Source organism: Branchiostoma lanceolatum, chromosome 6 (assembly GCF_035083965.1).
Source record: "Branchiostoma lanceolatum isolate klBraLanc5 chromosome 6, klBraLanc5.hap2, whole genome shotgun sequence".
Lineage (NCBI taxonomy): Eukaryota > Metazoa > Chordata > Leptocardii > Amphioxiformes > Branchiostomatidae > Branchiostoma > Branchiostoma lanceolatum.
In genome coordinates, this window is record NC_089727.1 from 10242468 (window position 1) to 10256558 (window position 14091).

The 14091-nt window shown below is 42.4% G+C and overlaps 1 protein-coding gene across 2 annotated transcripts in view; it reads right to left on the reverse strand.

The window, feature by feature from the left end:
• Positions 1–293: 293 nt before the first annotated feature.
• The window catches only part of LOC136437324 (hedgehog-interacting protein-like), a 32060-nt gene continuing 18262 nt past the window's right edge, over positions 294–14091 (reverse strand). Inside the window, exons 3-14 of one of the 2 annotated variants that reach the window (XM_066431873.1) lie at positions 11884–12389; positions 11378–11544; positions 10802–11006; positions 10248–10399; positions 9308–9481; positions 7969–8210; positions 5868–5997; positions 5405–5547; positions 4478–4559; positions 3163–3311; positions 2582–2731; positions 294–2026 (exon numbers count right to left, since the gene is read on the reverse strand). In XM_066431873.1, the coding sequence (XP_066287970.1) occupies positions 1848–2026; positions 2582–2731; positions 3163–3311; positions 4478–4559; positions 5405–5547; positions 5868–5997; positions 7969–8210; positions 9308–9481; positions 10248–10399; positions 10802–11006; positions 11378–11544; positions 11884–12389 (2279 nt within the window). In that variant the 3' untranslated portion in view covers positions 294–1847. Of the gene's footprint in view, positions 2027–2058; positions 2271–2581; positions 2732–3162; positions 3312–4477; positions 4560–5404; positions 5548–5867; positions 5998–7968; positions 8211–9307; positions 9482–10247; positions 10400–10801; positions 11007–11377; positions 11545–11883; positions 12390–14091 lie in introns of those variants that run through there. The other variant, XM_066431874.1, reaches the window with a different exon arrangement.

Below are 14091 nucleotides of genomic sequence, written 5' to 3' on the forward strand. Positions count from 1 at the left end.
GCTGAAATGAAATAGACAAATAAGCTGCATTTTTTCCATACATGGCTTTGTTCTTATGTCCTTTCAATGTGGGAATCATTAGCTGTTTTAAGGCAGGGGTCTCCTTACCTGAACCTCATCTAGCCTGACATGAGAGAATTTGTTCCTTTCCTTGTCATTTCCTTTTGGTACTTGAATACACATGTATACAGTTTGTAAACAGACTGTAGCTATCAGACTTGCCTTAGTCCTATGTTTGAGCTTCGTTTACACTTTTTAACAAAGTTCACTCATTAAAATGAAAACAAAGTCACTGCAGGATTAGAAATGCAAAAAGGCTTTATTGCCTGAGAATTACGAAAGAACTAATGCATACCTCACATTGACAAAGGACGTTAGACTACACTGCAGCACCACCTATATACATGCATGGAATGTCCAAGTGCAGGGCGTTACATGTTTAACAGAACACACTGATTGTACGATGCAAATTGTCACAGGACATTTCATTTCATTGTCTTTACTTAACATTTTCTCCACACCACATTCTTCAGATGATTCCTTAGATTGTACCATTGCAAAGTGACAAGGATATTTTTTTTCAGCTCATGGTAGCCATTTGTAAGACAGGCTATAATCAAATAAACTGTCCAGTTCTCACTGCCGTGCTTTAATGTTCACAGTTTCTGTCTTCAAAGTAAATATAACCTTCACTCATGAATGTACCAAAGGCCCAGTAACCCTAAACTGCAATGGGGCAGAATAAACTGCAATTTCAGGTGTTTTTGATACATGGGATGCAGAAACTTTTCTGGTGCTCACTTTTTCCCTTTCAAAACATTTTTCCCTTTCAAAACAACCTGCCTCAAAAGATCCATAAAAAGAGGTTTCCCACTTCCTGTACAAAATGCAACGGTCATTTTGTAATTTTGCTGTCACCTACATTCCTGCTCTAAGTCTAACGTTAACAACATCGTACACGTAGATGTAGTGTCTATTAGATACGTAGCATCGAGAGAACACAACACAACACAACAATAAATAATTAAGCTGCAAAGATATCCACACAAACCGGCTAAATTCAAGGAAAGTTTACAAAATCTAAGGACAATAGCTATACTGTACTTCACACTGACACTAAGTAAAGAGTTATAAACATAGGAAGCACTTTGTTACATGTGCCATAGCAGCTCCAATTATGCTCTATTACAGTTGAATACAAATGTGGATGGGAAATTTCCTAGCAAAATGGTGATAAAAAGAAAACACAAAATCCTGTCTTCTACAGTACTTAAAATAACTACAGCCAAAAATAAACCTTAAAAAAAAGATAGCAAAAAAATTCTAATCCTTTCTCATTCCCACCATTCACATAAAAGTTATAATTTCCCCTGACCACATCCATGATTGTTCATCCATGATTGTTGACGATCACATATTTTACATTGGACATACGAGTATCCTTCAGAATCTCGCTTTCTGAGATGCACAAAACATGAAGCAGAAAGTATCCTGTACATCGCTACACAATGCATTCTAATATTTCTTAAGAAGCAAGAGACTTGTCCCTATGTGTTCTACTTATGCGAAGGTGAATTAACATCTCTCCTTCACAGCATCTTTCAAAGCAAGTTGTTGAAAACCTTGTTGAAGATCCAGCTGGATTTTGTTTGTTCTCATCCTTGGTCAAATTACAAAGTCATGATTGAACTGTCTTTGATTCGGTTGATATTCTTAGTTTGTACATTTTGAGTCAGACATAGATTGTACATGTATAAACTGTCTGCTATCTGAGGATACCTGTTCACAGCCCCACTAAAATGACTTGACAAGAAAACTGTACATGAAAAACATCAGTCTGTTCCCCGCTACTTCCCTATGCAGTAGTTCAGACACTCCTGTCTGGTCTTGAAGTTGTTCTTGTTGCCGCCACAGCCGCCGAAGACGAACTGTTCGCAGTCCTGGGTCACCCTGTCATAGTGCCAGGCCCAGAACAGGGCCTTACACGGTCCTGTCACTGCAGGCTGGAGACACTCTTGTGGGACATCTGGGAATAAGAGCAGTGTAGAACGTCAGTAGTGATAACTCTAGCCCTGTCATAGTGCCAGGCCCAGAACAGGGCCTTACACGGGCCTGTCACTGCAGGCTGGAGACACTCTTGTGGGACATCTGGGAATAAGAACAGTGTAGAACGTCAGTAGTGATAACTCTAGCCCTGTCATAGTGCCAGGCCCAGAACAGGGCCTTACACGGGCCTGTCACTGCAGGCTGGAGACACTCTTGTGGGACATCTGGGAATAAGAACAGTGTAGAACGTCAGTAGTGATAACTCTAGCCCTGTCATAGTGCCAGGCCCAGAACAGGGCCTTACACGGGCCTGTCCCTGCAGGCTGGAGACACTCTGGTGGGACATCTGGGAATAAGAGCAGTATAGACCTTAATGGATAGTAGTGCTAACTCTAACTATAACTGTCATAGTGCCAGGCCCAGATTAGAGCCTTACAGGGGCCTCTCATTATAGAATAAAGAAGTCTGACTTATGATAATTTCTAAAGAAAATATAACATAAAGGAAAAGTTAGTTTAAATCCTCATATCCTTACCTTTAATTTTGTTCCTTTTCTCAGGGATGTCCTTGGTGTCCTCGGGAGTGTCCAGTTCAGTACAGGTGTGTCCAGTGAAGCCGATGTCACACAGGCACTGGTTAGGCTTCACACACGTGCCTCCATTAGCACAGGGTGGATCACACAGGGCTGCATGGGGAACACAACATATTGTACTGGGTATATGGGAAGACATCACATTTGTGTAATCCTGTACAATTTGGACATTCAGGAATACATAAAGAGTTGAGAAAAGCCTGCATTATCTGCGGGACTGGTATGAACAGGGTCTTAGATCTGCAGGGCTTAGGACTCACAAGTCACTTGAATTCATCTAACCAGCTGTCACTGCATGTCTGAACAGATGGTACAAAGTGCATGTTATACTACTGGATTGTTTTACCAGCTTAATCTAAGGCAAATAGTTGTGGACAACTTCAAGCCAACAGTACACACTCATACCATATCTTCAAAAAAGACGCTGCAACCGCATAGGTCCGTTTAGAACTTTATTCGAGCCCACACCAGCTTCATTTAAGAATGCAGATCCAGCTGGAATGCAGGAGGGAGTGTTGACTTACCAATCTTGCAGTTCTCTCCCATGTAGCCGTCGTGGCAGCAGCAGATGTCACTGGCTGTGCAGTGTCCGTGGTGACAGTGTTTGGCACAGTGAGACAGGGGAGGGGCAGGCTTCCACAGCTGCTGCTTACACTCAGGAGGGTCCTCCTTCCTGCAGAAACAATACAAACACACAGGGAAATAAGTCCACTAAATATCAATATTCCTCTCTTTCCCAGTTACATACTATGTATGTTAATGTCACAAATTGTTTGAGAGTCTTATCATCGACTGTGGACGATAGGTAAAATTTCCTCAAAGATTAAATTAGCTCCTGATTTATATAATCAACATTTGATTATTAATCTTAGAAAGCCACCAGGAGGTCCATTATCACACTTGACCTAGGTTTTTGTGACCCCTTTCGCCATATTAAATGTCATAAGGATCTATTCACAGCTTGTTGCTTTATGCTGTCCACAAAAACACACACACATGAACAATGGCACAGAAAACATTATGAACCTACTGAAAGTAATTCCATAATATAGAAACACGGCCATACTAACACACATGGAAATAAGTCTGGGAAAACAGAATTTTTTCAAAGTGATCATAATACTATTAAAAAATGCTTCCAATCTTAAGCAGGCAAAAAATTAAGAAAACAGCACCACCCTCAAAAACAGCACTGCACAGTGCCACAGTAAACTAACTAGGATGGCACTTATGCTAATAGTACTAACAGTAATTGTGTCTTCCCCAAGGTTTTGTCTGCCTACCCTAACAAGGACAAACCGTCCTCAGAACTAACTCGGCAGAGAAATATGATGAATGGACACCAGCAGCAGAGACAGGGATGACTGATGATGGGGCTTTATAGACTAACCTGTTGGATTCATGAGCAATCAGTCTACCACTCTGAAACATCTGGATATCAAACCCAGGCAAGGGCAAACCAAACCAACTTATACAGCATGGGCTTTTAAAGCATTCTGTATGCATCAAGTGTGTTTCATCCATTTCTTCAAACAATCATTCACAGCTTCCATCTGTAAGTCCTCCTACATAAATACACCCCAATTTTCTACAGAATCTACACCATTCCGTAACTTTCAATACATATAAGAGCTTGGATCATGGCCTGTATATCATTCAACAGACGCTGTGCCAGAGAAGGAACCAGGATTCGGGAAAGCTGAAGCATCCATCATTTCATAATTGCGGTTATTCATCTTGCAGCCCCTGGCAGTTCTATCCCCAGATAATACAGCTACCGATCTGGGCAGGAGATACGTAACCGTATGTTTCATGCATGTGGAAAGTGAGAAGTCTGACCTCCTGGGGTCCACCAGTTTGTAGATGTGACCGCCGGACTTCTTGGCATGGATGGTCTCACTGGTCAGCAGGTACAGCTCTCCTGGAAAACACAGGGGAGATATCAGCTAAATGTTATCTGCTGATAGCTTTAGGTGATTTAGCCAGATTGTCAAGGGAAATTGATGGCTATCCTGAAGAAGATTAAAAACTCATTAAGTTAATAGTGGTCCACTACCAAATCATGGAGGAACTGCTACAAGGCCCAGTGTATAGGGGGGTCTTAAAATCATGATTGAAATATATGAGCAGAAGAAGAGAAAAATTTGTAAAGGAACTAGCTGCTACTTTTGTGTCAGTTTCAGTTTTTGATATTGCACAAATCATTACTAAATATACTTGTTAACGCTCTTAGTGAGGGCGGGTGCCAAAGCATTACAATTAGAAACTGGGAAAATGAACAAATTTAAGATGCCGATGACATGTACCTGATACATTGTAGAACCAAACAAACCCACACAAATAAACACTAAGCTGTTCTTGAACTTTAAACTGTTTTCTGATCATCTCTATCTGTTTCGTGAACTTTGACATGTATCTTATGCACACAGTACCATATCCTTCAACTTCAACTTATTGGGCCCCCAGATAACCCCGCAAGGGGCAAAGTAGGGGGGGAGGAGGTCCCGGGCTAAGGCGGGCAGGCCTCCAGCCTGGCGCGGAAAGACTCAACGGTGGGAGTCGTAACAACCGCGCCAGGCAGGGCGTTCCACTCTGGTATGGTGCGAGGGAAAAAAGAATATTTAAATGAGTCTGTTTTAGCGTTGATTGTTTGGAATTTTAGAGTGTGGCTACCCCGGGTGCGCCCCTGAGCTGGTTTCAGAAGATTGTCTGTGTTTATATCCTACTGACAGTAGGTGCCAAGAGAATAAAGTGTGATGTTCCCACCTGACTCATCCCTCCCGAAGGACAGCAGGCTCCCCTGGACACTCCCCTGTAGATCCCCTGTACACACCCCCTCTCCACCCAGACACACGTCACCCTCCTCCCACAGCTCAGTCTCAGGAGACTCCTCAAGGAACTTCAGCTTTCTATAGATATGGACAATAAGGAAACAGTCAGTAAGGGCTTTCCTATCATTTCTGAAAGGGAGAAGTTCACAAAACGTACTCAGTTGCTTGACCAACTTTTATATTGTGTTATGTGTCTATGCTACTTTTTCTACTTACGTGCCATACATGTAGAACTATTAAATAACAACAAATCTGCAAAATGAGGAAACATCTCCATCATTGTTGTGAAATTATCACAAAGTCAAGCCCATGTTGCAACAAGTTCAATCACAGAGTGAGATTATCGCCTCTTTTTTCTTACATCAGATTTAATGTCCACGGAGGACATGATAACTCACCCAGATTTGTAGTCACCAAAGATGTACTTCCCATAGAGCCTGGGTGCCTGGCAGCCACGGTACACAAATCCACCAATCACAGCGCTGTTGTCTCCCGTCGGGTACTGGTAGATTGGAGTCACATCCTGGGCTGTCAGCGAAAAAACAAAACATTTTTAAAATGTTACAACAAAACATTCTGCACAGAAATCTTCATTTCCTGTACTGTTAGATGGAATCACATTCTCCACTGGCAAGTTCAACAACATGAAGTTGTTGAGAATGCTTAACAGAAAATTCTGTAAAAACACAAGCACTTCTTTATTTTACAAGAAAGATGCACTGATTCGATCTTGAAGTTACAAATTGAATGATAACATTGTGTAAAACAGATTCATCCTGATTCCATCATATTACAATGACATGTGTCATGTCACTGTTCAAGGACACTTTCATACGATCGGTGAATGTGCTCTGAAGAAAGCCCCATCTGTTCCTATAACATGTTACTTTTTGCTATTATGTAAAGTGAACAACGTTACAGTTGTACATATCAAAAGATTATACAAAACAACTCCACCCCTTATCCTACAAAGTGTTTATTGCTCAGGGACACTTTCAGTACATTTGGGGTTTGTTCTAACATGCTCCAAAAACAAGATGATGCCTGCACATTTGAATTATGAGAAATGACAAGTTGTGATTTTATAAGGTAATAAAAACGTTGCATATTTCCCACGAGGCGTGTTCTCTCTGGATGACTTTCATGGGAAGACTATGTGTGCATTAGGCTTTTCCCATTTCTCTTAAAGAGGGGAGTAAATGAGCCGATGGCTCCCACCTCACCCGTTCGTGCCATTCTGTACGGCCTGACTCCATGAAACAGTGACCCCTGTGCCAGTCCTTTATGCAGGGCCATGCCTGTGTGATCAGGTATGACTGCATTACAACCTGCACACGTGCAGAAATGACTTCCCCTGCAGTCCTCACCACGCCTCACAGTAATCCAGGAAATGCATGGATTACTGGGTACAAATTGGATTCTGGACTTTTCAATCCACATCTTACACCTCGTTCATCTCTCCGGCAGATTTACATGGAGTTCAATGTCAAAGCCGCTCCTCTGCTGCAACTCTGAATGTCATTGTGACTATCTGTATAGCGAATGCTCAGGAGCCAGGGCAAACGGGCAGCCTGCAGCTAGCTTACATTCAGTTGCAGTATTGCTTTCTGAATGCCATATGTCACAATGTGGTAGATCCATTAAAACCCCCATGCAGGGTTTCCAGCACTTTCATAATTAACGTTGGTATTTGAGGATTACCCTGTCTTTGACTAACGATCACAGATAACTTGCAGTAAATGTCAAGTAAAAATGATTGTCAGTACATTTGACAAACCAAATGTTTTCTGGTGAGCTTTAATAAATCATGCTCTTAATGTTATTTCTAAAGGCAACTTGAGATTGGATTAAGATAAATTTTGTCACCACAAAACAGTTTTACATTGAACTTGGCTGTACCAGAGTCTAAGTAACGTGATGTTCAGGTCCCCTACGAGACAGCGCTGCCCGCCAGTGACAGGTTCAGGTTCAAAGTGTGGGTGATTTGTCTCGGTTTACGCAGGAAGTAGACCGGGGACGTCAGTTTGGTTTTCCAACTCAATCATTTTTGACGGTGCTGGGATTTCGTGTGCTCGACTATCAGACATTCTGGAGACGTGAAATAAAGTGCAGCGACCGTGTAATTTGTTTAGAGAACACCCAGGGATGTTTAAGAGGCAAGGAAGGGGAACGTTTCTGCAGTATTTGATTAGGATCAATGTCTAAGCTCTGAACATGCTGTATATTTGTAGTACTCGAGTACATAACAGGTGCCTTTCCGAGTTTTAAATGGATTTCTGGAGAAGGAAAATGTGGATTTTTATTTGCATATAGCCATTTTTCCCACCAGATATCCAGCAAGCATAAATTTAGCCTGTAATACATATGAATTACATAATATACTACTATATCACCTCACCTCACCTATCCCTTGACCTCTTTGCGGAGAAATGAAAATTAAAATGAAATTAAAGAGGAAGGAACCATATGTTTTTTTTTGTTTCAGGTTATCAAACTCACCATGGTCCTTCCCACGGTTGACAAGGTAGATCTTCTCTGTGTCCTTCTCCTTATTTGCGGCGTCTCCACAGATGATCCTCTCCATGTCGAAGGTGCAGCGCCAGGGGTTGTCGAACCCGTAGGCATACACCTCCCAGGGCATGTAGGTGGAGTTGTAGAAGGGGTTGTCCCCGGGGATGGCATACAGGCTCTGGCAGTAGTCTGTGTCCAGGTCTATCCTCAGGATGGACCCCAGGAAGTCACTGCAACAGGAAACCAGCCACACAATTTGAACACTCAGATTCATCGTATGATACACAGTTGCACTGAAATCCCATGCAATAGCACACTGCTGTACTCTTTGTATGTACAGTAGAATCCGCTTAACTGCACCACCCATTTGTCAGCGTTTTTTGTGCAATTATCCGGCTGGTGCAATTATGCGAAATGCCCAGCTGGACCGCACCACCATGGGCCAGGGGGTGTATTGTTAGTCAGAAACACTAGCACAAAGAAAACAGACGAAATTATTCAGTTATTAACTTTATTTATTGACCCTTTGCTGAAAATAAAGAAATGACTACGAACCTGTTTTAAAAGAATTTGCATTCTTTCATTTTTCCATGCGATCTACCGCATTACAACACACCATAATGTCCTTGAACACACGTAATGTTACAGGGGAGGCATTCTGAAACATCGCCATGCCACTCATGGGATAACAGTTTCTGTGTTACATTACGTAGAGTGCAGTTGTCGATTTACGTAAATCATGTACCGCCATGAAACTAGGAATTGAAACTAAAACTTGGTTACTGATTACGGGTGACCCGCCCGGGACCTCCCATACGATTCCTATCAACGTAACTGTCAATGGAGACCGTCTTGATTTGTTACTCAAAACAGTTTTAATCATATTGGCGGTATTGCGCCTTTACACCGGCAGTTATCGGCTCATTTGTACCGCGTTTGCCGATTTTAGCGCACCTTTTCAGTTAACTTGTCGAGGATTTTTGAAAAAAATTGGTGCAGTTATCCGGCATTGGTCACCATCCGCGGTGCAGATATGCGGAGTCACTAACAATGCAGTGAATGGGAACCGGTTTTGGATATTGAGATTCGGTGCAATTAAACGGAAGGTGCGTTTATCCGAGGTGCAATTAAGTGGCTTCTACTGTATGTTAAATTCTTACCATAAAATCTCTGTCCACCTGTAAGTGCATTATAAAAGCTTTCATACCCAATAATATGGTAACAATAAGGTTTTGTATCGAAGGATTCCTCAAGTTTGTTTGATGTGTCTGGTGGTTTACCAAATGCAAATTCAATTTGATATGATTATCTAAGACTTGCTAATTACCTGAGTCCATCGTAGTTCTCCTCATCATCTTCACTGATGCCTCCGTTGCCCAGGAAGAGGTAGAGGAAGCCGTCTTTACCGAACAGGAGCTGTCCACTCAGACTGTAGGGGTTGGGCCAGGGGATCTCCAGGATGATACGCTCGGTGGTGGGGTCCAGGCGGTTGGGGTTACGTCTGTTAAAGCAATCAAAAAAGCTTACAGAATGCCAAATAACGTTATCTTGAAGTTAAGGGTTCTACTTCATTTGCAGCAATTGTATGCCTGAATGTCACTGACTTTCATCCGATCGTCTTTATCTAGTTTTTACAGAGAAAAAGTCTGTTGTACAATTGATATGATCATTCTTCGAATGGATACTTCTCTGAAAAAAAAGAAGCTTCTAAGGCTGAAATATAATCTTACACCAGTCCTATGGAAGTTCGCAGCACACCATTGGTTTCCTTAATCAAGTATAAAAGTATCCTAAAGCTAATGTCACACAGCAGAAAATCAATCGACCAACAAGTCTGCGAGCTCTAAATGACATTTTCAGCAGTAATACACTCTGTATTCTCTCGATCATTGCACGATTTCTAGGGATCAGTCGACTTTTGAAGGTCAATGAGCCCTGTTTATGTAACAGAGTACATTTTCAGACAAATTTGGTCTACAATTCTGAGATTCGGCGACCTTCTGGTGATTAACAATAGTAAGGCCAATCTCATTGAGACAGAGGCATCAGGAAACATACTGTAAATGCACATAGTTTTAATCTCGCTGTAGGGAGAAAATGGTGTGTTCGCGGTGGTTTGAAGTTTGCATTTGAGACAATAGTTGACAAGGGGAAAGGAGGGCAAAAGTTTTGTGGTGGATTTAGTTCATGGCGAAAACCTCAAACATAAAACCACGTGAACATTTCTGCATATACAGCAAGCCAGTAAGAGGTGTAATGTCACCAACCTTGTGACAGTGAACTCAGTGATCCTCATGACGTGGTCGCGCGGGGTGTCGTCCCAGCTCCCCTTGTCCACGCTGTAGGACATGTACACCTTCCCGTTGTACTTGAACTCCGGGTGGAACGCCATACTGAGGAGGCCCCTCTCATCACCCATCTAAGGATACAACAATCACCAACATTCAAATCAAACATCTAAATGGGGGCTACTAGTCTACAACATCAGAGAAAAAATTCTAACATTTTGTTGCTTTTACAGTAAACTATAACTCAAAAAGACACAGCTTTTGCTCAGACCTCCTTTCCACTGGACATGAGTGACTAGAATTGGATTTTTGTGACCCATGATTTGATATGTGAATATAATGCATGACGTTAGAGTATAATTTAAAAGACAACAAAATAGACAAAGCATAGAGGATTTGTTCTTTATCCACGAAATCCATTGAGGGATCTGTTACATATTGGGCTGCTCAGCGGTCACTTAGCAGTCGCAGCCTATAGTGGAAAGGGGGTGTCCTCAAAATTCAGTGCAAAACATGACGAATGATGAACTCACTTTACTCCCAGACAAGACTTCCTGCTCGATGTTGATGAACGGCTCCTTCTGTAGCCTGCCGTCAGGGGTCATGACCCTGACCACACCCGCCTGCTCCACGATGAACAGCCTGTGGGTGTGGTCGATGCTTGGGATGGCTGCTACAGGGTTTCTCAGGCCACTAGATACCTCCTTCACACACAGGCAGTCTGATACTGGCTTATTACTGAAGAACAGAAAACAGAGTCAGTAATCAGGACAGTAAAACAACACAGGATTCCTCAGGCCACTAGATACCTCCTTCACACACACACACAGGCAGTCTGATACTGGCTTATTACTGAAGAACAGAAAACAGAGTCAGTAATCAGGGCAGTAAAACAACACATGGCAGCTACAGGGTTCCTCAGACCACTGCCATTGCTAAGAAAAATTAAAACAATCTCAACTTAAGAAAGGCTGGGAGAAATGCTGCAAAATTATAAAAATTGCATGAGAGTTGATGTAATGTATCAAATACAGGTGAATACCAGATACTGTCATTCTTGGGTACAAAATAATGTATATGTTTGAACCCTTGTCACAGTATGATCTCACCTCAGCATAGGTGGCTTTTCTTTGATAACTTCCTTCTTAACTCCAGGTTCGAAGACGTCGTCAGTCCAGTCAGCATTGGGCAGATCCATGTCATCTGGGACGTCAAAGAACTCGGTCCCTCCTGCACCACCAAAGTTCTCCTGTGGTGGCAGCTTCTTAGCTTTCATCTGTGGAAAATAATTCAGAGGACATGCAAATGAGTCCCAATCATACAGTTGTAAAACAGTTAAAGGATTCTAATATCTGAAAGATGAACCTGTTTGAAAACATTGCGAGGGAAAATTGGCTACAAAGCTGCAGACCCAATATTATATCAAAAAATTACAACTAACCTGTCAGGTTCTTTCTATTTCAGACAAGTTCGCTACTTACGTTGATGAAGGTTAGACATCCAGGTAGAAAGATACGCCAAAAATAGTTACTCAAGCAACTGGATAAAATTTTGAAACACTACTTGTTACTTGTTCATAGTTAAGTAGTATAGAATCAAACATTGAATAAAGAACCTTTGGAGGGTCAGTTTTCTTGGTTTTCCTGTCCTGTGGAAGAGGGAAGTCCATCGGCTTGAGCTGCTGGAACTGTTTAGCAGCCAAAACCTCGGCAAGCTTCACCCCGTCATCGGGTTCCATCTCCTCGCGCTCCTTCAACGCCATGTCCACCGGTCCGTCAGGAACCGGTTTGGTGTACTCTTTCTCCGCTTTTGGCTTCTTCTCTGGCTCTTCTACCGACCAGTCAAACTTGTTCTTTAGAGGCTGCTTCTCCACAGACTCAGCAGAGTCCACCCCCTCAGATATGTACTTGGAGTACTTCTCCCACTCCTCTTGTGTGAAGTCTTTCTTGGCCTTGACCTTGCTGTGCTGAGCCATGACCACGGTGGGGGGGCGCTGGTAGCTGGGCTTCTTGTCGGTGCCCTTGGGGTGGAGGTGATGGGAGTGGTTGGGGAAACATGGCGTCCCTTTTGGAGCCGAGTTGGTGGCACAGAACTGGTCAATGTTCATGTCGTCAAACAGACCTAGAAATAAATGAATAAAAGAAAATTTTGTCATCATCTCACTTTGATTGTATCTTTAGAATACTCAAAATAGATCATTTTGTTTTGAATCACAAGGCAATGCTAGGATTGCCACAAGGCTGTATCATGCTTCCACAGAAAATACCATAGCTGTAACTGTACAATGTGCTTGGTTATCCTAACACCAATTCAGGGAACTGGATGAATACATGTATACCGGTAAGTTCTAAACGGGAACTTTGCGGCTCCAGATGTTTTACCTTAGGGATGACTGTGGTGTGAAAGATGTCGGTTAGCTTGAGAAATGAATCCACTCTACTTCATACCAGTTCAGGGAACTATTCTCCCTTCTCATCTAACACTGTAACAAGGTAATCTGCTGTGGTCTGCTCTTCAAAGATTTCATTATCAGATTGGAGCAATATGGCGTAACAGTCTGATCTGCCTTTTGTGTCCCATACATGAACGTCAATCAAATGATTCCGCTAATCCCCGTACATTAGGGGATTTTCAGCTCCAGCTAAAGTAATCAGAGTGCGCAGGGAGGGGAATCGGGTGAATACTAAAGGGATTTGCACTTCTAAGGCGTCTGTGCACAGGAAATATCTATGGGATTAGACGGTGGGAAAGCAGGGAGATCTCCATGTCTGAATCAACCTGGCTTCAAAGCAGCCCCGGTGGAGTTCAGATGTGTCGGGTGAGGCGCTGCACTGGTAATGGAAGTGCCTTAACGGCTTTGTGTCACTGCTCACTGGAGAAGTGGTGCTTTGAATACTAATCAAAACAGAACTTACTCACTTTCTAACTTTACTAAATATGTGAGGATGTCTGAAAAGATCAATTTAAAGCAGCTACGGAGAGGTGTGAAGTTTTTAGACAACTCCTAACTAACAAAATATGTGAGGATGCCTGGAAAGATTGGTTTAAAGCAGCTACAGAGAGATTTGAAGTTTTAAGAATAGCCAAGCAGTTAACAGTGAATTATAAGTACAATACACTTATAGACAGGCAGTTCTGACCTTAGTGCTGAAAACCAGGTTATTTTACATGTCACACTATACTCGGCATGTCTCATACCTAACAGGACATTTTGTTTATTCAATTCATGTGAATGAAACATGTTTTGTCCTAAAAGATTTTGTAAAACTTATGGTAACCTGATCAATGAAACTCTACTACTCTAGCCTACTATTGGTCTCAGGCTACTTGCTTCTCGCTCAACAAGGAGAAAAATCATGGGATTTCAAGTATAACCGTTCCCCCGAAGTGTCCATTTCTCATTGATTTTCTGTGGATAGACTTGTCAGCTTGTGTTCCCAGCAGAGGGACCTGTGATACATGAGCAGACTTTCCCATGCCATCTCCTATTGATCCTGTCAAGGCCAAGGCTTGTGCTTGGCAGTTGATGGCTCACCGCTGGTGTCCAGTGATTTTACACATCATTAAGTCCAATTGTTTCATTTTGTGGACTTCCCAAGGCCAGAGGTAGTAGGCGGAAGATAAGTGCCAAGTTCAACTGCCTGCATGGACAGCCTGCCAGTGCTGTGCTGCGTGCATTGTACATACAGAACAGATGCATGAATTAAGATGTCCCCAGTCACTACATTGTAAAATAATCTTTACAGCTTATGGTGAGATAGCTATCCCCAGACATAGATCATGATAAAGTCACCTACAACGGGTAGTAAACACGTGAATATGA